We start from the raw sequence: 26237 nt of genomic DNA, 5'->3' as shown, positions 1-26237 counted from the left end.
ACTATTTCCCTAGGAGGGTGGTGAAGCACTGGAATGGGTTACCTAGGAAGGTGGTGGAATCTCCATCCCTAGAGATTTTTAAGTCCTGGCTTGACAGAGCCCTGGCTGGGTTGATTTAGTTGGGATTGGTGCTGCTTTGGGCAGGGGGTTCAACTCGATGACCTCCTGAGGTCTCTTTCAGCCCTAGAATTCCATGATTCTATGATTGTTAAGGACTTGGATCCAACTATGATGAGGGTAATATACTGGATTAGGAAATTCATTTTTAAAAATAGGTAGCTGCATTTTGCACACACCATATGCACATTGGGGCACATTCACAGCCATTCTTGTGCACAATCTATACAAAATGTGTGCTGAATTGGTGCTTCCATATCCCCAATCAACTGCCCATACTGCACATGCATCTGAATGTTTTGCACCCGCAAATGCCCGTTTGTACACAAATTAGCAAATTAAATGGTCCATACTTTAAGAAATGAATGCTTTACGTGTCCTAAACATTAATGTTGGCTGGCATGCTGGAAAATACCAATGTTTTCAGAGTTAATAACACCTCTTGCCAGTAAGAAGAGGGAAAAAACCTCTCCCATGCTCTTTTCTTTGATGATCAGTTGAACACAGACAACTATAAACTTGTGGGAAATGTTTTGATGTGTTGCCAGGAACAGACAGTTTTTTTCTTTTCTAGTTGACCTTTTTGATATTGTGTTGGGTTCTCAAGAACTCTCTCTGGAGGGCTTCGAGAAAAATAGGTCTGGTGCTTTCATTTTTAGAATCTGCTCCCCGCGGCATTCTTTATAATCGATTGCTTCCTTCAATGAAGGAGCTTGCAGGATCTGTCAGAAAACACTGCACTTCTCAGCTGTCACCACTGTGAGGCCAGGCAGTTGATTCATAATGCCCATTGTTAGTAGCAAATGGTTAAAGAATTATCCCATGAATGATTGTTTCAAGGAAGTGATTATAGATGTTTAAGAGAATCTGAGTCATGATTGCGGAGCATTTTCCCACCAGAAAATATTTTATGAAGTCCACAAGATCCATTCAAAACAAAAATGAACAGGAATTGAAAGCAAGTCATCTGATCGCAACAGACATCAAATCCCATCTTTAGATCTGACAATCTAACTACTTGAAAAGAAAACATATGTTCTCTAAAACCATTACATGATTCAGCAACAGTATTAATGAGATCAAGTTTGCTGGAATAATTAGACTAAGCTGCAAGTGAACCATAGGGCAATTCCCCCCAATCCATCCGGCAACCTCATATTTCACGAGTCGCTAGCACCTGCAAAAGAAAAGGAATCTCCCAGTTTCTGCCTCACGTTGCTTTCCATACCAAAGGAGTTCCCATCACAACTTAGCTTTCCACATGTCTATGAGTGAGTGGAATCGATTTCAGATGATGGGAGCCTTAACTGCCAAAATCTTTAAAGGACGACACACATCTGGCCTGGGTTCCTTGCCTTTGCAAGGGCCAGAAATGCAAATGAAGGAATAATACCAGGATGAGTTTGCAAAAGGAAGTTGTTCTTTTTTCACTGGCTACGTCTACACTGGCCCCTTTTTCGGAAGGGGCATGCTAATTTTGAAAGTGGGAATAGGGAAATCCACAGGGGATTTAAATATCCCCTGCGGATTTAAATAAACATGTCCGCCGCTTTTTTTCTGGCTTGGGGAAAAGCCGGAAAAAAAGCGTCTAGACTGGCCCGATCCTCCGGAATAAAGCCCTTTTCCGGAGGATCTCTTATTCCTACTTCAAAGTAGGAGACAACTAGGGATATAAAGGACTGGTCGACAGGATAGTTGACTAGTTGCTCCCCCTCCTCCCGTTGCTGCCTCTATTACAGAGGCAGCAAGGGGGGGCAAGAAGAGATGGGTACTTAAAAGCAAAAGCACCACACAGAGCCCGGGGTTAGCTGCTCCATGCGGCACTGCTGCTTTGAATGCCACGGGGATCCCGGCATCAGTAGTCCCACACTGATCCCAGGCTCCACCTGGCATTTCAAAGAGGCAGCACTGCACGGAACCCGGGGTCACCTGGGGAGTTCCTGCTGGCCTCAGGCTCTGTGTGGTGTACCAGCTTTGAAATGTACAAGAGTCCCCAGCGGGGGCTTTTGTGCATTTCAGAGTGGAAGCGCCTGCCTGGAGCCTGGAGTCAGCGGGACTTCCGGCTGGCCCTGGGCTCCACATGGTGTTTCAACTCTGAAATGCACAAGAGCCCCTGCTGAGGCTCTTATACGTTTCAAAGGCAGAACGCGGAAGTGCCTATCGACTAACTGAGTGGTCGATGGAAATACTCAACTAGCAAATTAATCACTACTTAACATCCCTAGAGACAACTGAGGCAGGATTTAATAGCTGTGGAGTCCCACTCTGCCTGCCAGCAGTTCTGGAACAGGACTTGTGAGTGCTGTGATCACATTGTCCTGCACACCTGGCATGACCAGCAGTGGCTCCAGAGTTCCCTGTGGACCCTTTGGGTGTCAGTGTGCCCAATGCCATTTATGTTATTGGGGCATGATAATCATTGCACAGCCTATGTCAAGATACGGAAGAGAATTGTCACTGTATGTTGGTAAAACAGGTTTACAGGTCTAGTTCAAGCCACTGAAAAGTGTGTTTCTGATCTTGGGGGCTGGGGAGCAAGGAAAGTGAGAGGTGTCTTGTGTGGGTCTCCCCAGCTTTGCAGGGGGAAGTATGGTGATGTAGAGTCCTGTGACTCACCTGTCCTAAACCAACAATAGAGCCAGTCGGTGCAAGATACCTTGTCCCCTTCCCTCATGCTTGCACAGGGCCAGGTACACTGCAGCTACGTCTAGACTGCATCCCTCTGTCAACAGAGGGATGCAAATCCAGCATGTCAAAATTGCTAATGAAACAGGGATTTAAATATCCCGCATTTCATTAGCATAAATATGGCCACCACTTTTTTTCAAAACGGAGCTTTTTTGGGAAAAAATGGCAGTCTAGATGCGGATCTGTCAAAAATAAATTCTTTTTCGACAGATCCTGTATGCCTCAAAAAATGAGGTTCACAGGATCTGTTGAAAAAGGGTTTATTTTTGACAGATCCATGTCTGACTGCCTTTTTTTCGTAAAAGCTCCATTTCGAAAAAAAGCAGTGGCCATCTTTATGCTAATGAAGCACGGGATATTTAAATCCCTGCTTCATTAGCAATTTTGACATGCCTAATCTACACCTCTCTGTCGACAGAGAGGTGTAGTCTAGACGTACCCTTCCATGCCAGCAGTGCAATGATGGAGCTCACTGATTCCCCATTCTAGCCATGGCAGAGCAGCATACTAAGTCACTAGAACTTTAACATGGTTCCAAAAAGAGCTAGATAGACTCATGGAGGTTAGGTCCATCAATGGCTATTAGCCAGGGTGGGTAGGAATGGTGTCCCTGGCCTCTGTCTGTCTGGAGGTGGGTGACAGGGGAAGGATCACATGAGGATTACCTGTTTTGATCCGTCCCCCTGGGACATCTGGCATTGGCCGCTGTAAGAAGACAGGATACTGGGTTGGATGGACAATCGGTCTGACGCAGTATGGCTGTTCTTATGATGCCTTTGCGAACAGGACACGGCAGACTCTTCTAGTTTTACCTACCACCTTATATAGCCTCTCCCCCATTTGTAAACCTTTCCCGGTTTCTCCTCTGGGTTATGTTTTGTTATGCTCCTCATGTTGCTTTTCCTGCTTTGCTCCTTTCCTACTGGCCCTTTAGTTACACTGGTAATAATTAAGTAAGTACATTCACTTCATATTTTTTTTCTTTCCCATGAGAGCTTGTGGGCATGGGGAAATAGGAAATGGAGTACTGAAAAGTGCAGCCTTAATAAATCAATGGGCAAAATGAACTTTTCCCATGTTAAAGGCAGATGCATCTGTTAGCTTCTTATTGAAAATATCTATTTTAAGCTGTGACATGTTGGGATTTAATATATTTTAACTACCTGCAGGAATGAAACTTCCTATTGTAGCAAAGGCCCTTTTAACTGCTGAGAAAATTCTGCTTTTCTAAAAAACCCTACATTTCATCATAGTCTACATACATTTGCTTTACATTAAGCTATACACTTACTGGAGAGTTGGCAGCTACAACTTTTTAAATAGCTCTGTTTTCTTTCGTTTGTGAAAGCTAAAAAGCGCCTGTCAGATTGGGAAGGACTAGAAATTGACCCAGTGTCTCTATTTGCCAAGTCTGCGTAGTTCCTTATGTAGGATTATTTTCATAAACAAATGCCTCAGTAGGGTTGCTTTGAAAGAAAAAAATGGCAGCAGCCCAGTACTCATGAGCAGCTCTACAATAACAAATCCGCATGCAGCCACAAGCATGACTAACCCTCAGCACTGCCAGTCCCCAACATCAAAACTCACAAGCCAGCCCCCTCCCCATCATTAGAGTCATGAAATTTTAAGATGATGATAATTTAGGGTTCTTTTTGGTTTGCCCTCTGGGTTTTAAGCTGTTAGGGGATCTCCTGGTCCCAAATTCAAGATTTCCACAGGAGGCAGGAGGGCTAGAAACGAAGTGAATGTTGAGATTGTCATGGAATCACTTTACTCCAGGAGCTTGGGTTAAAAAGAAATAAATATCACAAGACTGGAGATAAGATCATGGAAGTTGGCAACACTGAACCTACAACAACAAACTCATATGTTTCCACAGTGCAGGAAAAGATACAGTGAGGAAATGGACTTTGGTTTCAAAATACGTATCTTCGTATTGTGAGTAATACCCAGGAGGCTTGTTTAGTTTAACAGCTGCAGAAGGGTGATCTGGGATAAAATATTGGCCCAAATCACAGTGGCACTGGACATAGGACAGGATCAAACCAAAACCGTAGAGCTCTTTTGAGATCTGAAATGTTTCAGCTAACTTGTAGCCAAAACTTTCAAAACAGGAACTCAGCAGTAGACTCCTCAAGTCATATTTAGACATTGAAATAAATGGTCTGATTTTAAATCAGGTCCTTGCTTTAGTGACTAAATCTGAATTTAGAAGCCTAACTTCAGGCGTTGATTTTAGATAGATAGATAGATAGATAGATAGATAGATAGATAGATAGATAGATAGATAGATAGATAGATAGATAGATAGATAGATAGATAGATAGATAGATAGATGCCTACTTTTTTATAACTATGTGTTCCTCTACAATTCCTGGCTTCAGACCTCAATGTGGCAGTGGAAATAATACAAGAGAAGGCTACTAATGGCACGCCTTTGCCCTCCTCTTTCACATGAGTATCTCAAAGCACAGTACATCCTTCATGAACTAAGCCATGTATGGGGATGCATTTTTTTTTAGCCCTGCTCAACATGCTTTAGCACAGGAAGGTTAAGTGGCTTATCCAAGGTCAGCCTCTCTCATGTGACTGGATTTCTGACTTGACACATGCCAGGAAATATTGGATGCATCACAAGAAAGTCTCTTCCTAGAAGATGATGAGGCAGAGATTGTGGAAGGGGTGAACTGGTGGAGATTCAGTTTGATCTCTGGACTTTGCTCCAGCTTCCTCCTGCCTTACTGAAATCTCCCTGCCACCTTGTTCTGCCTTCAGAGCTCCACTCCAGGCTGGCCCCTCCCTATCCAGCTCCCTTTCTCGCCACCCCTGCTTCCATGAACTTTTCCTCTCACCCCACCACAGTCTACATTTAGGAAAATGTGATCCCCACCCCAAAGAGCAAACAATCTAGATAGACAAAAGGGGGTGTCTGTGAGACTAACAGCAGTTGTCTTGTCCACCAAGACCCTAATAACTTTGTATGCTGTATTCTTTCCCTCCATTGTTTAGCTGTCTTGTCTGTTTAGATTGTAAGCTCTTCTGGCCAGGCATCCTGCCTTCATTGTGCTAGGGAAGCCCTGCTGCTGACGAGAGCCCTTGACTGCTACCACAATACACACAAACAATAATAAATCATAACAGAACCGTGGAGAGCTTGCAATTAGAGCTGTGCAAAACTCAACAGTTTAGCTTTGCAAGGGTTCTTCCCCTCTGAGTCAGCAACTGTGTTTTGGATTTGCATGCAATTCTCAAAACAAAACTCATCCCAAACTACTAAGAGTTGTCTGGTTTGGCACTGAAACCATGCAAAACCACGGCATTTGTATAATGGCTCCCCCAGATAATTACAAATGTACCAAGGCTCACTCCAAACTCAGCCCAGGTTTGCTGATAGAAATTCTTTAACCTCTGCAAATTTTATGGGGGGTGGAGGGAAGGACATTTGAAATCTGAGCCACATTTAGAGTTTCATCACCAAGTGGCTAACGAGAAGGCTTCCTCATCCTTGGCTGTCCTTTCAGCACTACGTTCATTTAAAATTGTATTTAAATCACTTTATTTATCTAGAGTGCCCACTTTTTCAGTCAGAGGGGAGTAATTAGAATACTCTTAGAGTTATTCTGTTGATCTAAGATCAAATCTAGCTTGTTTCACTCATCGAAATACCATTGACTTCAGCTGAGTAATTCATTGCCTCACTAGTCCAAGCCTCCTAAGGACTATCCAGTTGAAAAGTGGAGTCGGAGTTAGCCCTTGGTATTTAGCACCGCACTTAGGACATGTGTTCCTATGGTTGCCTTAATGGTCTTTGGATCATTCTGTTGTAACTCATGTTACTGAACTCTTGTTATGTCAGAATAAGCTGTGGCAACCAATCTGACCTTTATTCCTAGAGAGACTTTTTAAAATGTTAAATCAACCAATCAGAACCCTCTGTGTCTGTGTGTACGTATGTACGTGGATAAGTACTTTGCTGTCTCTGGAGCTTGCAAGATCAAATGAGTAACCAGTGCCTCGGTGTCTCCATCTGTAAAATGGGGATAATGACCCCTCCTTTCCCCAGCCTGTGTCTGACCTTTCTATTTAGAATGTAAATTCTTTGAGGCAGGGGCTGTCTGTCACTCTGTTTTTACAGTGCATCCATCACAGCTGGGCCGTCTAGTAAGTATAACTACTATAACACAAACAACTGCACTTATCAGCCTGAGAAGCCCACCCTATAGGAATCATTGGGGCCCATTGTGCTTCAAGGTGACAAAAAAAAACCTTCTTTCTTGCTATTGTACCCCTTGCTACTGCATCTCATACTGCATGCCTCCTGGGGTGTATGGAGCTGGCAGTCCCTGCATTTCCCAAGCACAGGATTTGGCATTGTGTTGGGCCTTCACAAGGGCTGTACACAGGAGTGCTGGTTTCTTGTGCCTTCCTCCGTCCCAAAATGCATAGACATATAAGATTTTTTAAAAATGTATTTGTCAGATACAAGATACAAATATTTTGTTTCATTAAACACCCACGTACAAAGCTAAATATAATAATTTATTCCACCTGTAAGGTGAGACCTTTTCTTGCACAACAAATAGCCCAAGTATAGATTTTTGGGATTACTGTATATCTTTCAACATATGTTGCATGATCTAGATCAGTGTTTCTCAACCAATGGTATGAATACCCTTAGGGGTACTTCAGAGAAGTCTGGGGGGTACGTCAACACAACTGAGATTTGGAGAAAACTGAATTTTTGTTTCAAGTTTTACAGCGCTTTATTATTTTTGTACTTTTTACACCCAAAAATTTAATCGCCCACCCAGCTATGATTACGTTGTTTAAACAAATGTGTTGCAATGGTAGAAAAAGAAACCTGTGTGTCTGAAAACTGTAAATATGGGGGTACTTATAATTTTATTTAAAGGGGGGGGGGTACTTTATAAAAAAAAAGGTTGAGAAACACTGGTCTAGATTAAGCTAGTGCTCCAATTCAAAGGTCATGGCAGGGGGGGCTAAGTAAGCAATGGAATCTGGGGATTCGAGGTAGAAGAACCTAACAAAGCACATTATTTTATTAATAAATTTCATTTGGGAAACACCTTGGCCTGAACTACAGTAATTTCTTATTTTCCCCTTACTGCAGAAACATCTGGAGAGGACATCTGTGAAGCTGAGCTCTGCCTCAGAACCTCAGTAAGCTGAGGCTTTAACTAAACTTTCAGCGACTGCCCAAACATTTTGCTTAATGATGGCATTATGAAATCTCAGCAGGTCATTCCCATATCCTTGCACCTTGGCATTCATGTTAGTACATGCACTTTTTCCTTCTTGCTGTGCATTTTCTCTGCAATAACATTACATGGAACAAAAAAGAAGAAAGTGACACCAAATATTTTCCTTCTCAAAGGAAGATCTGTATTACACTTCACCCCAGATTTTCTCCCTCACAAGCACTGGGATATGGAATTCTAAAAAACTTCAAGAAAGATACTAACTATATCAGATTTTTTATTTAACAGTGCAATGGTATGCAACTGAAAGCTCTGACAGGCTTTTATTGGCTTGACGTGTGTCACACCAGAAAGAAAGTGAGCTGGCAATTACAGCCTGCGTCCTCCACCCTCTTTCTCATTGTGTGCCAGCTACAGGGCAGTGCCTCTGCCACAAGCTTCTTCATAGTTCGGCCCTGTCAGTGCCAGCTTTTGCAGGTAATCCATCTAGCTCAGCAGAGTTCAAACAGGGCTCCTCCCTTTCTGTACTTAAATTAATGTTTTATGAGACTCTCCCCATGGGTTGTAGCCATGCTGATTATGGAAATTCTCCTCTATTTCCAAGCCAGAACAGAAAGAAAAATGTCCACAATTTAGATTATGGTTTTGGAAAAATCTGCCTTACTGTATTTCCTACTTTAAAGTTGTATATTGCATGAGGTAATTTAAGACAGAGAGAGCGAGAGAGTGAGTAATGTATCTATGCACACACACGCGCGCACACAAGCATATAAATATATAACATGCTATACATGCATTTCTTCAGCTTGACAGGGAGACAAATACATATCCAGTCCTTTTCACTCTCCCTGCCCATGATGTATATTAAACCCAAAATGTCCATGTTTTGATGCTTTCTTAACCTCCGGGCAATAGAGGATTAGGTCTTTCGCGTAAGTATCTCTCATGCCTTTTTCAAACATTTACCAAGCAGCTGGGTGAGGATGCCAGCCCGTCCAGGGCTCACTGCTGCAAGGTGCTGAGCCCTCAGTCCAGCGATTACTGGTCCTAGTAGGCCCTGTGCCTTCCAGGTCCAATCCAGCCTACTCTTAAGTGTTTGGGACCTGGAAGGCATAGGGCCTAGTAGGATCAAACCCTTACTTTGCATTGACATATGGGCATATTCAATGTTATGTAACCACTGATGATAATGGTGTTTATCAAGATAAAATTATACAGCCTGGAATCCTTCCCAGTACCATTTGGACCTCTCCAAACTTGCTTTAAATACATTTTCCGCAGTACTGGGAATCAGGCTTGGTATAAATGAGCCTTCTGCTGGAGCAGACAAAAGTCACTTTTATGATAAGTGAAGCTTTGACAAAAACAAACAGGTGCAGCTGAGCAGGTCTGAATCTCTAAATAGTGATTAAAGGCAGCCCTACCCTGGGGTGGTGTAACTGATAATATTGTACTTCTGTTTTAATAAGCAAACAGTGACGCGTTGTAATCCAAGCAATTAAAATACCTGACTGGTGGGAAAAATAGAAACATATTTTTATTAATAATAACAACAATGTATTGCACTTTTGTTATCTGGGGATCTCAGGTTATCTTGCAGTTTTTAATTAAGCCTCATAATACTCATTTGAGGCGAGGTTATTATATCTATTTGGCGAAATGGGTGAGCTGGGAGACACATGAAGACTTGCACTGAAATAATTACCTCAGCTCTCATTCACACCTTTTGTTGTTTCAATGCAAATCTGTGTGCAGATGCTCTCCTTTCGACTTACAAGCACTCCATGTCAGCTTAGCTCAGGTCATTCTTTTTTCCCATTTACGTTAAACTGAAGTAGGACACTTTTATGCTGAAATAAGTATCCATGGACAGGCGTGCCTAAAATAACAAGAGGTGTGTATCACAACTGATTTAGTTATGTCAGTGCAAGTTTGTGCATGGACCAGCCCTTCCACAGATTAAAGGACTTGTCCAAAGTCACACAGAGTCTGTGTGCATAGCAGCTGGGAGCATGCCTTCTGACATGGGTAAACACACACACGCTAGGTCTTTCTGAATGAGGATACTAAAACTTGCCGTGTGGACACTGCTGCATGGGCAGTTGCACAAGCTAGCCTCCTGAGTGTCAAGTGGGCTTATATCTGGGCAACTAGCCCATACCACTGCCCATTCTGCCATGGCCAAGATGGCATTTTGAGCATGCTAGCTTGAGCAGAGCTAACATGTATCTCTCTGGGACTTGCACTCCCCCAGTGGCAGTGTATCCCCCACAGTGTATCTGAAAGTAGAGCTATGGTTTCTTGCTTCCCTGTGCTCCATTTCAGTCATTGGACATGCATTCATTTGCTTGCTGGGACCGTCACAACCCGTCACCAGCACCTTTGAACCGCCATGCACGGCTGCCATCTGGCAGGCCCATCAGGAAGCTGTGGGCATCCGAGAGACCCTGAGGGAGAGTTTCAGACAAGGACCCACGAGACACCTGCCCTAGGCCTTTCCATAAGGGGCCTGTGCATTACCTCTTTGTGCCTTTCCTCCCACACCCTTCCCTTTCTCCCCTCTCTCTCCCCACACGTTCCCTCTTCCTCTGTTCCCAGTACGGCCATGCCATGGCATTCCTAAAAGTGCCAATAGCACGACGGACAAAGAACAGCCAGATCAATGAAAATAAGAGAGCAATGTGGGTATTTTCATCATAGAATACTTGCTGGCCCTGCCGCCTTCTCCCATATTTCTCCCAAAATGGAGTATCCTGCTTTTTTCCCCCCATTGCAGCTGAATTCCATTTCTGCTGACCGTTGGAGCCATACTGCAGGTTGACCCTCTCTAGCCTCTGGTCCAGCAACTCTCTGCTGGTGGCAGCTGCAGAGGACTCCAGAGGGTTTTAAATCATACAGAGGGTGTGCAGGAGGGCCAGCCAGTGAGGCCAGGAGATGTGGGCTGGGGAGTGGGGAGGGCAGAGAAATGCAAGGAGGACATACACCCCTGGAGCTGCTGCCAGAGGGGAGTTCCCACTGGCCAACTAGGGCAATTTGTGGTCCGGCACTGTCCCTAAGGAAAATTGAGTTTGAGGCCCCTGGTTTAGTTTTGACTGATAGCTCTCAGCACCCCCACTATAAAAATTGTGCCAGCCCCTCTGAGCATAAGTGCGATCAATATTTGGGCACAGAACTAAGTGAAAGCAAGACAAAAATTACCATGCATGGAAAGAGAAAATGCAATAATCCTCTTCATAGTTTTCCTCATAAAAATAATAATTTACAATTAGCCATTAAAAGTGATTTAAGAACCTTCCCACCCACTGGAGTGAGAGAGCAGCCAACCAATGTCCTTTAGGTTCTCTTAGGAATTTCTGTGCCCCTCTCCCCATTATCAGAGTATCTGAACACCTTGCAATCTGTAATGAATTTATTGGCAACAGCAAACTGAGTAGGAAAATACTGACATGCCCATTTTCCAGATGAAGAACTGAAGCACAGAGAACCCAGGGGTATGTTAGTGGAAGTTGCAACCCTAAATACCTGTGTGGATTTGAGCTGATGCACCTTGCAGAATGTGAGAACGTTTATACCACATAAGGAATTCAACATGGGTTTTACAACTAGCTCCCTAACCACTGGAATATCTTTTGCCTGTGCATGTACATCTCTTTTTATTTAGCTCTCCACCCCAACTATAAGGTCTGATTATTGCCCAAGTGGTGTTATAAATAACAGCAGATTCTTCCTTTCTTCCTATAGGAAACATAGACTCATCATTTGTAGTGGTGGAGGGGGTTCTGATTATGCCTGGATGCAGATGGGTGGTAGAGTTTATTCTTAAACATTAGTTGGAAGAACAAGGAGTCTAGAAAAATGTCATTGACCTATTAGGCACACCATCTACCAACTGCTCTAGAAAACCTGTGGTGTGTAAAAAGTTTAGCATATACGAGGATGAGCAAGTTAATCTTATCAATGGACTTTATTCCACCTGAGACACTCAAATGAGTTTACACTGAGTACGTTTTTGCTGTGGTTGAGTTGAGAAGGATATAGAGTGACTCCCCCACCCACAATTAACCTCTTTTATGCAAGATCTGTGGCAAACTGAGTATTCTGCAGGGATAAGAAGAGGTAACCCCAGTCCTACCATGCCAATCATATAGGACAGATGAGGCAACTTGATGGTAATAAAATCCTGGACAATGAAGGAATTATTGACCACTGCACTTGCACTGATCGGCATGAATGGACCAATGGGGGCTACCTATCTGTCCACCTGTCATGTGTGTAAGGCACATTTCCCCCATGGGATATATGCACTATGCAAAAATTAATGGAAGTGCTGAATGTGCCATAAATAATGTTATTCTCACAGGCACTAGAAATGCCTACCCAGACCAATAAATGGATAAATATATTTTATGGTAGTAGAGATCTGATACTACTTTCAGAAGAGGAAGTTAAAGCAAAAAATATTCAGATAAGGGAAGGTCTGATGCCATGCTGTCTACAACAAGCATTGTGCAATGGACACGACAAGACCATGACAACCAACTAATTGTAGAGTCTGTCTAATTTCCTTAGTCAATTCTTCCTTGGCCCAAGTGCTGAGTATTTTTTCCAGTGTGCATCGCTGTCTCTTGTTGTTTGTGTCTGAAAAAAAAAAAATTGGCAGCTTATAACAAAGCATATGTTGTGAAATAAAGGTGTGACTCATACAAACTGCATATGTGCCCTTTGGCCTGGGCCAGCTTTGATTTTTTTTTCGCCCTCGTTTTGCAGCAAAGTTTGTAGCCACAGACATATGACAAGCTGAGAAACGGCAGTGCATCATGCAGGGTGGGGCGTTGCTGTCATATCGCAAATACAGCTGGCAAGATTACAAGGAGAATCTGAGTAGGACCTAAGAAGGGGGAAAAATGAAAAACTTGACAGCAACAAAAACCAACCCATATTTCCATCAGTAGAGAAATAGTTACCCAATCGCGGACTTGCCTGTTGTAGATTTGTTTGTTTATTTTTTGAGGGGGGAGCAATTGCAAGAGATCAACTCACAAAACTTGTATCACTTTACATTTTTCCAGTATAGTTTAAGCTGTGGACATAGTTAGACAACATCTAGACTGCAAAGTTAAGTCAGAGAAAGATACACAAAGTGCGAACTGCAATTTGTATATCTTTTTCCGCTTTACTGTCGAAAGAAGCTTTTCCGAAATTTGGCGCATCTACACAGTGCCAAATTTCAGAAAAACATGCTCTTTCGAGCCATCCCATCTTCCTCGTAAAACAAGGTTTACCGGGTTGGTGAAAGACCACATCCACCTTTTTGAAAATGTTTCCAAAAAAGCGGACACGTTCCTTGAGTGCCTCTGGTATCCCGGAAAAGCATTGCAGGCCAGACGTAGCCTTATAAAGGTGCTTTATGCTCTTCTCATAGGCTACGTCTACACTGGCATGAATTTCCAAAAATGCTTTTAACAGAAAAGTTTTCCGTTAAAAGCATTTTCGGAAAAGCACGTCTAGATTGGCAGGATGCTTTTCTGCAAAAGCACTTTTTGCAGAAAAGCGTCCGTGGCCAATCTAGACGCGGTTTTCCGCAAAAAAGCCCCGATCGCCTTTTTTACGATCGGGGCTTTTTTGCGGAAAACAGTACTATGCTGTCTACACTGACCCTTTTGCGCAAAAGTCTTTTGGAAAAAGATTTTTGCCCAAACGGGAGCAACATAGTTTTTCCGGAAAAGCACTGATGATTTTACATGAGATCATCAGTGCTTTTCTGGAAATTCAAGCGGCCAGTGTAGACAGCTGGCAAGTTTTTCCGGAAAAGCAGATGATTTTGCGGAAAAACTTGCCAGTCTAGACACAGCCATATGGAAAGGGAATAAATTCTACTGGCACTTGAATATTCATGAGTACAACTGAATCCAGATTAGGGATCGTGCCACTAGAACTATTCTGGTTTAAAAAAAAAAATCGCACCCTCAGCCAACATAGTTGTACTGATACAAAATCTGTGTGTCAACCAAGGCTCGCTTAGAAATAAGCAGATAGCTTAAGAGCAGCCTGGTGACAAAGCATGAGCAGTGTGCTACAGCAGAAGCTGCAACTGCAAGCAGACTTCTTAGCATGAAGGTTAACCATTATGACGATGGTGTAGGAAATTAAAGAATGTGTAGCTCACAGAAAGGGGAGCAACAGGAAACACCCCAGGAACAAACTGCAGAGGAATAGACATTTCTGTTTTCATTGAAACCGGAAAGGGAGATGGAAAACAAAACAAATGAACCTGTACTTAAAATAAAGGTTAATAGATTCTAGGCCACTACAGGCCATAACACCTGACCTAAGAATGGGTGGGTATGTTTGGGATAAAGGAAGGGAGGATTGGAAAATGGAGGAATTATATAGATAAGTTAAATGGAATGAAAATAAACAAGAGATATTTGTTAGGAGGTAGGAGGACTAAATCAAACGAGATATTCAGAGGGCTTATAGATTCATTTTTAATGTTTCTGGGGACTGTGTCTGTCAAAACACCGGATTTCATGAAATTAGCTGTTTTTCTTTCTTTCTTTTCTTTTTTTAGAATCAGATCTTTGGAGTGATAAAACTCCCATTGTCTTCATTGAAATCAGGCACTGATTCTCCAAATTTTGCTCTTAAGGGAGTGGAAAGAAGAATTGTGCCAATGCATATTAATGGCTTGCAGAATTGGCACCTGATTCTCTGAGTATTCATGTAATTATTGGGGATACTCTATACCCCTAGAGAGCCAGTAGCATGCCTGGTGTACCCTGTCTCAGAGGGAAGTACTGTGGGTGCTTCAGCAGCTAGGACTTGTAGTCCTGGTGGGTCCTAATAACCATTCAGCAACATATTTAAGGGAATGATTTTACTAGGGCTGGCAAGGAAGAGAAAAGTTTACAATGGCCCTAGGAACAATTAAAGTTCAACGTGAGTAATAGATGCTGCTGTTTGCAATGTTCCCTCTCATTTTTTCCATCCTTGTGTGGAATAAATGTTGTTCATGCACCGAGACATGTGCAGGTGTGCACCACCAATATAAACACATGCTACAGGCTGTGGGCAGCTATGGGTGCTCTGCCAATCCACTGGGTGGCACCTGAATCTCTACTGGGCATGTGCACAAGCGCTCAGCTTCTAGGGAACACTGCCTGTTTGGGTCCCTGGAGCAGTCCAGTCGAGTGTCAGAGCTCTCTCCAGTCGAGTCTTTTTTCAAGTAAATAAGCATTCTTGAATTTCCGAGCCAGGCTTAGCTAGCTGCTTTCTTTGGGGTCACCATTGCCCTGGCTCCCTGCCCAGCCACTGCTGCTACCAGCTATGATGCCCAGCCATAGCTTATTCCAGCTCAGCTGCCTGTGTCTCCCACCCCTAAACAGTCTTGCCACTTTCTGGTCAATAGCCTTCTTCTTAAATAGCCGGGGGGGGGGGGGGGGGGCGCAGTAGGGAGTGGGCTGATGGGACAAAGGGATCCTGGGCAGGGGACTGATGGGAGTTGTAGTTCCCTGTTTTGCAGATCTGTGAAAATTCTCACACAGAGCAATCTCTATGAAGGTGGCATGAACACAGGTGTTTCTGTGAATACCAGTTACCCTATGTGACCACATCAGCTTCTGCAAGGGATGAGTAGCACAGGTGAGGACTCATTGGTGCTCCAGGGCTGATGCACCCATAAAAAATAGAGGGTGTTTTGCTCCCAATGGCAGCCAGCTCCCACAGCATCTCCTGCCTACCAGTAGCCCAGATGACCAGTATGTCCCCCTCCATCCTAGCACCTCCAACCTCACTGCACTTGGCTATTGCACGGCATGCTGGAGGCAGTGGGGGGAGAAGGAGGATTTGGGTGCAAAGAGGTGGAGGGGGAGGAGGGGAGGCTATGGGGTAAGGGATGGTCTGGAGGTAGAACCTGGGACAGAGCAGGGATTGAGCACACCCAGGGAAAAGGACAAGCCAGCGCCTGTGACAAGTAGTGATTGAGTCACAAATGCCAAGTCCATCCATATCCATATGCAAAAACTTACTGATAATGGGATCAAGTTACTCAAAGTCTTTTTAGGCTCATAAAGTATCAGGCCAGAAGGGACTGTTGTGGTCATCTAATCTGACTACTTGCACATCACAGGCCATAGACCCTCGCCCACTCACTCCTGTCATAGACCTATAACTTGTGGTTGGATTACTCAGGTCCTCAAATGATGATTTAAAAATTTTAGGTTACAGGGAATCCACTCAAAGGACCCAAGCCCCATGCTGCTGAGGGGAGGGGAGGGGGGGAACTCCAGGGTTTCTGCCACTCTGACTGGGGGCAAATTCCTTCCTGACCGCAATTACAGCAATCAGTTAGACCTTGCTCAAGACCCAGCAACCAGATACCTGAAAAAGAACCCTCGGTAGTAACTCCCCGTCTAGTGCCCTATTTCTGACAATTGGAGACACTTGCTAGCAATCACAAATGGGCTACGGGCCACAGGCCACTGTGGACACTCATCATACCACCCTCTCCATAAATGTATTACATTCAATCTTAAAACGAGTAAGGGTTTTTGCCCTTTGGAAAGCCGTTCCAGAACTTCATTCCTCTCGTAATTAGCAACCTCAAGCCTAACCTTGTTAATGGCTAGTTATATCCATTTGTCAATGTTGGCACTTCTCTCTTTCCCTGGTGTCTGTCCCAGTGATGTGGCTGTAGAGAGCTATCCTGTCTCTCCTCAGCCTTTGCTTAGTTAAGCTAAACAAGCCAAGCTCCTTGAGTCTCCTCTTGTAAGGTTGGTTCTCCAGTCCTCTGAGCATCCTAGTAGCCCTTCTCTTGTTCCAGTTTGAATTCATCTTTCTTAACATAGGAGACCAGAACTGTACACGTTATTCCAGATGAATCTCACCAGTGTCTTGTATGATGGCAATTACACTTTCTTCCCTCAAGCGGAAATATCTCACCTGATGCATCTTAGGATTGCATTAATTTTTTTCATGGCCGTATCACCCTGGGTGGCTCATAGGTCATCCTTTGGTCAACCAGTACACAGGTTTTTCTTCTCCTTTGTTGCTTTCAGCTGAGAACCTTCCATCATACAGTGAAAATTCTTGTTGTTCGCCCCCAGTGTATGACTTTGCAATATTCAATTTCATCCCATTTTGATTGCTCCAGATCGCCTCTTTGATATTGTACATATGGAACTGTGGAGGTCCTCTTCCATATTGGCAATACCTCCCACCCTTCCATTTTTTATGCCAAGGTTATGAATGAAATGATTAGATTAAGTAAGTTTGGTCCCAAAACCAGACCTTGAGGAACTCCACAAGAAACCACCTTCTAGCCTGACAGTTCACCTTTCAGTATGACCCACTGTATGGCCCTGTTAACCAATTACTTATTTACTTTTCAATTCTCGCATTAATCCCTACCTCCTTCAATGCAGCTATACAAATAATTGGTTATCTTCTCAAAAAAAAAGATCAGGTAGGTCTGGCACGATCTACCTTTTGGAAAACTGTGTTGTATTAAAACAAAAGCATTCATTTATCTACCGGTAATACATCAAACCCAAATCATGAAAGACACCAGGTTTGATTTCAACTACAATGCCAATATAAGACATTCCGCCACAGCATTGGACTATAGAATAGTGATGCATACAAATAAGTGTGTACACATAGGCTGTGTCTACATTGGCAAAAACTTGCCACCTGTCTACACTGGCCGCAAGTTCTTGCGCAAGAACACTGACGTTCTAATGTAAGAAATCAGTGCTTCTTGCGCAAGAACTATGATGCTCCTGCTCATGAATAAGCCCTCTTGTGCAAGTGTTCTTGCACAAGAGGCCAGTGTAGACAGGCAACATGAATTTCTTGTGCAAGAAAGCCCGATGGCTAAAATGGCCATCAGAGCTTTCTTGCAGAAGAGAGCGTCTATACTTGCACAGATGCTTTTGCGCAAAAGCACATCTCTTGCACAAAAGCACATGTCAGTGTAGACGCTCTCTTGCGCAAATATTTTAACGCAAAAACTCTTCCGTTAAAAGTATTTGTGCAAAATCTTGCCAATGTAGACGTAGCCATATGGTATGTGTATTTTGGAAAACAGAGAAAACTTATTCTGAAAGTGCAATTCTTCCAAGTTCTGGCCATCCTGATCCCAGTCCAATAAAACATCTAGTCATGTGCATAACTTGAAGTCAGTGCAGCTATTCATATACTTTGAGCTAGCTCATGCTTGACTGCTTCACTGCTTTGGACCCAGGGGGCACAGCACTCTGCAAGACCTGGTCCTAAAAAAAATAAGCCTCTGGCATCCTCTCTTGGGTGGTGATCGAACTGATAGTATCCCAGCATCAGTATCACAAAAGCCCTAACCATAATTCATACTTGATGGTAGTCTGAGCAAAGAGCATAATATTTCATCCCAGAGCATAATATTTCATGGCTCAGACTAAGGGGACAAGTAAGGAGGGGAAAGTTACAGGGAGGTTGCCTGCACTCAATCCATTTTATGAATGAAGAAACTTAGTCTTCTGAACCGTCAATCTTTGGGCAGCACGAAGATCATACTGGTTTTTAACTCTTAAAAAATTAACAGGTTTCCAACTATCCACTAGGCAAAATTGTATTTGACTAATCTGATATAGCTGTTGGCATAGAAAAGCTGGATAGACATGCACATAAATCTAAATATTGGCTTTGCTGTATCCCAACAAACCAGTCAACTGTTTAGCACAAGAAACAAAACCATGTGACTTAGAACTTGTCTACTTGAGAAAATTGTACCAATCAAATCAATCATTAAGCAACTTTCATAAACTATTGACAGTATGTGGTCACTCTTAGGCAAAAATAGAAGTGTCCATACAAGGTGGTTTCCCTAATTAGATTAATTAGTTTCTTAACTATCTAAAATTTAGTTAAATAGATACAAATTTTCTAAGTGACTATTTCTCTTCCACAAATAATGAATGGTGACTGCCCAGACACAATTAAAATGAAGAGTTTCAGCAGCACTACTAGACTGATAAATGTTTGTAAAAAATCTTCTACTGATAGCAAATAAATACATAAAAATACCTCTAGTAATTCACAAGCAAAAAAAAAAAAAAAAGGAGGGTTAGTGGCTATCAGATCAACTTGTCCACTACTAATTATTATACAAATAGGAGATCAAATCAGTCCAGCTGTACTATAAGCAGGAGCATACTGTGAGGTTTTAGAATAAGGTCATTAGAAAGCCCTCTTCTGAGCCCTAGACCAGTGTTGTGACCTGCACTACGGTACTAACATTATGGATATTTTCATAAAGAATCTGCAGTTCCGTTCAGCTATTTTGATCAGCTTTGTTGTGATTGTAGAAGTCTGGATTGTTAAGTGCAGAAGTAAAAGGGAACTTTCAAAAGGTGATTTTTTTAAATTTTAATATAAGCGAGCATGTACTTAGCAGCACATAAGCATGTTAGTGAGTTCACAGTTTAGTTCAGTGTTCCAGCAGCATATCTTCTCCTTATATTTCTCATCTGGAAGCAGTACAAGTCAGTGAGTTGTTCACATATTTGATTTCTGCCTTCCAAGCCTCCAGAAATAATATTTAAAAGACAGACACACCCATGCGGGGATACATTTTTTGTTTTAAATTGAGTGAATGTTTTGAAGATTATGTGGCTACTTCAATTCACTTTTTCACCTTTTGTTTATTGTATAATTTGCTGTGTGTGTATATATATATATAACAGAGAGACAGACAGAGAAAAAAAACAAACCACTCGTAATGATTAGGAATGTGTCTAGCCTGGCTAAATTTGACAGCACAATCCAGTCTTCCATGTTGCTGTCATTCTTCCAGTCCCTGTTTTCATACTGCATAAAGCCTTTGCAGATACTCAGTGTGAACTCACCGGGCTGCAATGAAATATTTAAAAAGGGGGCAAAAGCATTGTTTTTCACAAAGGCAAAGTTATAAGCAACCACACATGACAAACAGTCAGATACAGAACGCAAACACTGTGTTCAAGGTTAAGAACTCTGACTTGCTGAGTTGCAGTGGCTAATATAGATCTGATTCCCCTTTGCTCCCTGCTATGACTTACTGAAGTCGGTTTTAATCCTTTTTTTGTTTAAACCCCACCATATGCCACTATAGAACCCTAGTTCCGTATTGGAGAGGGAATGCTACCAGCCCCAGTAACAGCAATTTCATCTTTCAAACTGCATTTCCATTCTCCTTTCTAAAGTGCAGTTGCGGGTATTTAAAAGCATGAAGTTTGTAGATTGTCTCTGGAGCTCTTTTGTTTTGTTGCCATTTGCCAGTGGACAGCTGCCAAACTCACCTGTCTCCAAGGAGCCTACGAGGAGCATATCACGTCTCTGAAAATTCTGTGGCTAGGCCTGCTGGCTTCTCACTTTACTCAGCTAAGAAATGTGTTCCAAAATTTAACCCTTTGCCCTTGCATTTGCCTGCATATGTTATTCCAGACTGACAACTTGTCCTGTTTGCAACAAGGCTGAGGGAGAGTGGCAGTTGTTAAGAGACTTAGCAGGGTTAAGTACATTGTCCCTACGTGTGTTGGGAAAACTAGAGCCTGATTCTGAAAATTTTACTCATGTGGCAGCCTTGATTCCTGAGAGTGGCCCACATACCGCAGACAGGCCTTTAGTTGCCAAAGCCTCATTTTGCATCCATTAATTAAAATTGGCCAGCCTAAAACTTTTTATCAATTCTAACAATTTTCTAGGCCCCAATCCAACAAAGTATTGAAGTATGCATCTTTCTTTAAATGAATGCTTTCATTGACTTCAATGGGATTTTGCCCACTGATTATATCTGTAGCTGAACTGGGGCCATAAAGCTGAAAGCACAGGATTGAGAATTGGCCACAGATTTTTTCTCTGAGTTTGACCAAATCTATCTGTGCCTGAATTTCCCATTTATGAAATAGGCATTAAAATACAAAGTATATGTAATATGCATAGGAATGTTGTGAGGCTTAGTTTATTTGCAAAGTTTTTCCTGTCCTTGGATAGAAGATATTAGGAAAGTGCAAAATGTTATCCCTGTTGGTAAAGTGCCAGGCAACTCTTTACATGTTTTTTTTTCTTTTAAAAAAATACTTTGGTGCTTTTTCCTTCTGGATAAAATATATAAATCCTGTAACTAAACTATTATCAGTTATATGCTTTCACAGAACTGGCACACTATTGAGAAGCATGATATTTTTGAATGATTACAAAACAAGTTGGCTAACATATTTAAAATCCAAGCATATATTTTAAAGCAAAATGGACAAAATCTCACTGAAGAAAACCTCAGAATGTCTTTAGTCCATCTGGCCATATTTCCTTGCTTAAAGCTCTTACGCTCCATCTTCTTCGGGTGTAGCAACGCTGGCTTAATTTGTGCTCTGTACAATATTTCTGTTTAAGATTCTGTTGAGTCACTACTAGCGTCAGCCAAACAGGCTTTTCAAGAGCTGGGGAGCAAGAAAATCAAGGCTGTGGGTTTTTTTTAAATTAATTCCATGCTGCTTAACCCTTGTGACTCTCTTTTTTTTCCAGACTTCCAGCCAAATACATGCTGACCAGAACATACAGATTTTCTGTCCCCACATGTTTTTCTCTGCCATGTGTGTAATGCTCTACACACACAGGGTGTGTCTTCACTGCAGCCAGAGTTGTGATTTATAGCTCATATAGCCGTACCAGTGCTAGCTGCCTTCTAGCTAGCTCACTAAAAACAGAAGGGAGGACACATGAAGCTCACACCATCCTCCTTTCTATTTTTAGGCGCAAGCTAGAGCACAGCTAACACAGGTCCACCTAAAAAAGCTACTACTGTAGCTGTATCCATACACACCCACCATTGTGACATCATAATACCTCAACAATAAGGTGCTCAATAAGCAATTTGATTCAATGGTCAGTCCCTGCCCTCCACTTACCTCTGATTCACAGTTCTGTCACTACGTAAAAAACTGTGATGAAAATGGGAGTAAAGAAGGACAGAGCTAAGAGAAGGGAAAAGAGGACACAGAGTGGAAAGGCGGGATTCTCTTACCCCAACCACAAGAAGTGTTGGGGTAGATTTTATTTAGAGATTTTAATGAAAACTGGAGACACTATCACTAAATAACACCTCTCCCCCACCTTTTTTCACAACAGTTTCAGGGCTAATGGTTATGTCCCTGAGCAACTTAATTATTATCATTACCAAAAGGGCATCTAAACCTTCTAACCATTGACCATGAGTATCTGAGAACTCACGTCCACTCAAAACCAATTCCAACTCCAGACAGTTGTAAGCAGTTCAGAATCCAAATCCCAAGGTTCATGCATCCCTTGTTTTTGTGACAATGTTTAGATCCAATATCATTTTAGCTGGTTCGACCATCATTAGACTCAGTGGAGATACAGCATAGTCTTCAAAGGTTCAGAGTTTCACTTTAGATCACACCAATGTGAATGAACCAACGTTCCTTAAAATGCTAGCTCTCCTTGGGCTTGCCCGTAATGTTGTATTGCGTTTGAGTCCAGTTGTAAACAATTGAGGCAACTGACATAGTACTAACGAGGTACCATGGTACCAATCACAGGAGCCCAGAACAATTCATGTGTCAGAAAATCATGATAGAACCCTGCATGTTTAATCGTATAAAGCTCACATGATGCTGCAGACCAGCCCCTCAACAACAACTGATTAATATCAATGGAGGGTTTGTAGGCCGAGGCCAAGATTTTTCAAAGTGATTAATGATATTGGGATTTGTCAGTCCCCATAATACACAAGGTTCGAAGGGATGCCGGAAAGGATGAGACCACAACTGGGGGTTTCAAAAAGCACAAACTGATTTTATTTTGATGACGCCAGACAATCATCAGAACAAAAATTAAACAGATTGCCAGACAACACAAAACAATTCCCTGAGGCTTTTCTAAATCACAATAATTCCTAATAACTGCCTAGGGGTTAGGAACAGTTGAATTAACACTGGTATTGTCCATAGGGGTAACTTTTTAGCCACTGTCACTTGACAAGCAATAAGGACAACTAAAAAATCAATTAGGATAGGGATGATGGCGGGGGGGGGGGGGGTTATACCAGTTCTGGAGACAGCAGGAACACAAGTACCGGTCACACGCTCATAAACTGTCTCCACTCAGGTCGACCAACTCAGAGTACGCTCAGTAAGACTCGGGAGCGGGGGTGCAAGGCGTCTGGGTGATCAGGCCAGGCGTTCACTCGATGCGAATCCCTAGTGAGAGAGGGGCTGCCTGCCTGTTTTATTGCCTGTGAACTTATCACCCCATAGGTTGGTTTTTGCTGCAGTGGGTGGAGTAGCAGGCCTGAGCACAAGTCAGCCCATTGGCTGATCTTTTACTGCAATGGGTGGAGCGAGCAGGGGAAGATTATTAATTTACATGCCCTTATATGGAAAACACTCCACCTCACAGACAGAGCCCCTTATACCAGCCTCAGAGGTATTACAGGCTATGGCTCCCTGCGATGGGCAGCCATTTCTGATGTTCTGTCTCGGACAGGATTCCTCTGTTTTCTGTAGCATCAAATTTGAGTCACCGTGAAAGGGCTTGGCTTTCAGAAAGTGCTGTACGTCCGGTTCCTTCACGGACCCTCCAATTGGGCACCATGTTAGTCCCAATCATGTTTGAAATGACATTTCATAAACATGAGATGTTTTTCCCAAAAGCAAAGTTTCCCTTTTGTTTCTCAAACTTACATCTCTAACACACATGATTCGATAGAACTCAGTGACCATTTAAAAAAGGAAAATGTTCTCTATCCAGAGAACATGCATGAAAAATTTCCGCTGGAAAGCCAGTGATTTAATGAAGTGAAAGGAAAGATCAAAATCAAGTTTCTAATAGAAAGTTAGTCTTTTTACCATAGCTCCAGAATTTGCCAGCTAATTAGAGCTCTGATATTTTGTATAAGCTAACCTTCAAACAATGTCCATAAAAGCACACAGTACCTAGTTAAATCTCCGATCATTATACGTGTCACAGAGTTGTCTATTGTAAATGAAGGAAGGAGATTATTCAATGTCATAGTTAAATATGGCCTAAATCTGAGGAAGGCAGAAGTGTAAAATAAACTGGAGGGGCGAGGAGAGGAAGGAGTTAAAATACTTTGAGCGGTGAAATAGATTATCAAAACACATCTTCAAAGGAAGCCCCATCACAACAGATAATTTAAGATAAATTGGATAAGGAGCTCCAGGAATGCTATAGTGATCATCCCTACAAAATGCAGAAGGTCATTCAGAGGGGATGTGTCAGCCAATCTTTGCTGGGCCTGCTTTCTAGGACCACTTAATCTGCTATATTTAAATTTAAATTTAAATATACTTCTGCTATGCCTGTGACTTTTCCAGTGACTTTATTCTAGCATAAGGTTTGATCTTCATATTCGCCTAATTCCAGAACTGTGCACAACTCACTGGTTTGAGGAGCTGTGGAATCCTCTTGTTTTTGTGTTTGGTTTGCATGGATTTGTGGAGATGCCAGAGACCAGCGGTTGGCTGTGCAAAATATTTCTATTTCCAGTATTATCAGGTTGCCCCTTTGTAGCAGCACTGCCATCCTCTTTTAAAATCCAGGTGGATAAGCACAAGAGTGAACCAGCAGGCTGTGTGCCCCCCTGATAGACCCTTTATGATTCCCTAACAGGTCACGCAGATGGACCAAAAGCTTGATGACATCCTGAGCAATCTCCAGATGCAATTTGGCACTCAGCCGCAAGCTCAGACACCAACCCCAGCCACCCCAACGGGCAGACGTTTTCGGTCATCCTTGGATTCCCCTCCTATGAACCGGAAAATGTAAAAGCAGCAGGCTACCACCTCTTCATCATCTCATTCTTTCAAGTAGCATTGCTTTTATTATTGGTGTCTGGAACTCCTGCAATCATTGTTGGTTGAAGTTAAATATTCTGCTGAAGTTTCTTAAATTACAAAAAAAAAAAAAAGTAAGCTCAGTATGCCCCAATACGTACAAACCCACAAACTTTTTCACCCACTATCTTAAGAATTATGGGAGAATTCATGTCAGCTTATGGGACGCTGATTGTGTCATAGTATTTAGGCAGACTGTACCCACACACACACACACACACACACACACACACATGTCCTACTCAAGAGGGTAGGACAAAACATTCATAGGTAGGAATGAAAGAGGACTGCCTTTTTGGCATTCGCTCTTCTGCTCACACTATTTTAATGCACGCAGCATGCCCAAGCAGGGGAGGGGAGGCCAGAATCTGAACGTGAAACAAATGGAAATCAGTGAACAGGAAAATTAAACAGCATGTTTTGAAGTAAAGACTTTAGCCAAGCAGCCAGAATCATGAAAAGGGCAGAGTTATCTGCTAGCGTGAATGACAAAGTAAAGACAACAGGCTACTGATTAAAAATATGAAAAGTGTACAGAGGCTGGTTGACATGCGAAAGACTGAAGCAAGACCTCAGCTAATTAAAGCAAAGCCTTTGCCAATGAGACAAGATGCACGTTGGAACAGACAGAAATGAGAGATAAAATCTGCTTCGGGTAACAGCACAAGAACATTTTAATAGCTATCAGCTGCACAGATGACTGTTATCCAGAATGTTCTCACTGTTTTACTTTCATTCAGTGATGATTATTGACTCCAGTTGCCTTACTTTTAACAAATGAAACCTGTATAATAAGGAGATGTGTAAAAACAGGCAAAGCCCAGTTTGAATGACTGATTGAACTAATCCTGTGCAGCATCGTGATTTTGAATGACAATGTTTAGAAAAAATCCACTCACACTGTAGAGGAAAGTTAGTCTTTATTTAATTAACATGCTGTATATAAAAAGGCTGAGTTTTTGTGTAATATGATTGTATATTAAGTACGTATGCTGGCTGACATATTGATTCTGTGGAATGTACAGTTGCCTGGATAAGAAAATGTATCTTCTCTTGCACATCAGCCAAGCAAGAATATTGCTGAATATGTAAATAATAACCATAAATAAAAGAGGTATATTGCTATTTGCAAATTCCCTTTTTTAATATTTGCTTTGATGTTTCATGGGAAGCAGAGTCAGCCTAACTCAGAAGAAGTTAAAACTAAAAGGAGGTCTTTGAACCCTGTAGCAGCTTGCAATGTGAGTGGGTTACCGGACTAAGTAAGCATGCTAGTTGGAGCTCAGAATTCCTACCTTCGAAGGTTGGGTGTGACCCTAACAGC

The 26237-nt window shown here is 42.4% G+C and overlaps 1 protein-coding gene across 1 annotated transcript in view; it reads left to right on the top strand.

Annotated features, from left to right (window-relative positions):
* Nucleotides 1-26026, top strand: part of LOC102453877 (potassium voltage-gated channel subfamily KQT member 1-like) — a 723768-nt gene extending 697742 nt beyond the window's left edge. The window contains exon 17 of the mRNA XM_075901205.1: nt 24690-26026. Coding sequence (XP_075757320.1) covers nt 24690-24845 — 156 coding nt within the window. The 3' untranslated portion in view covers nt 24846-26026. The remainder of the gene's footprint in view (nt 1-24689) is intronic.
* The last annotated feature ends 211 nt before the right edge of the window (nt 26027-26237 follow it).

Source organism: Pelodiscus sinensis, chromosome 1 (assembly GCF_049634645.1).
Source record: "Pelodiscus sinensis isolate JC-2024 chromosome 1, ASM4963464v1, whole genome shotgun sequence".
Classification (NCBI taxonomy): domain Eukaryota; kingdom Metazoa; phylum Chordata; order Testudines; family Trionychidae; genus Pelodiscus; species Pelodiscus sinensis.
Note: the sequence above shows the minus strand (reverse complement) of the source record. Positions and strands in the feature narration are given on the sequence as shown.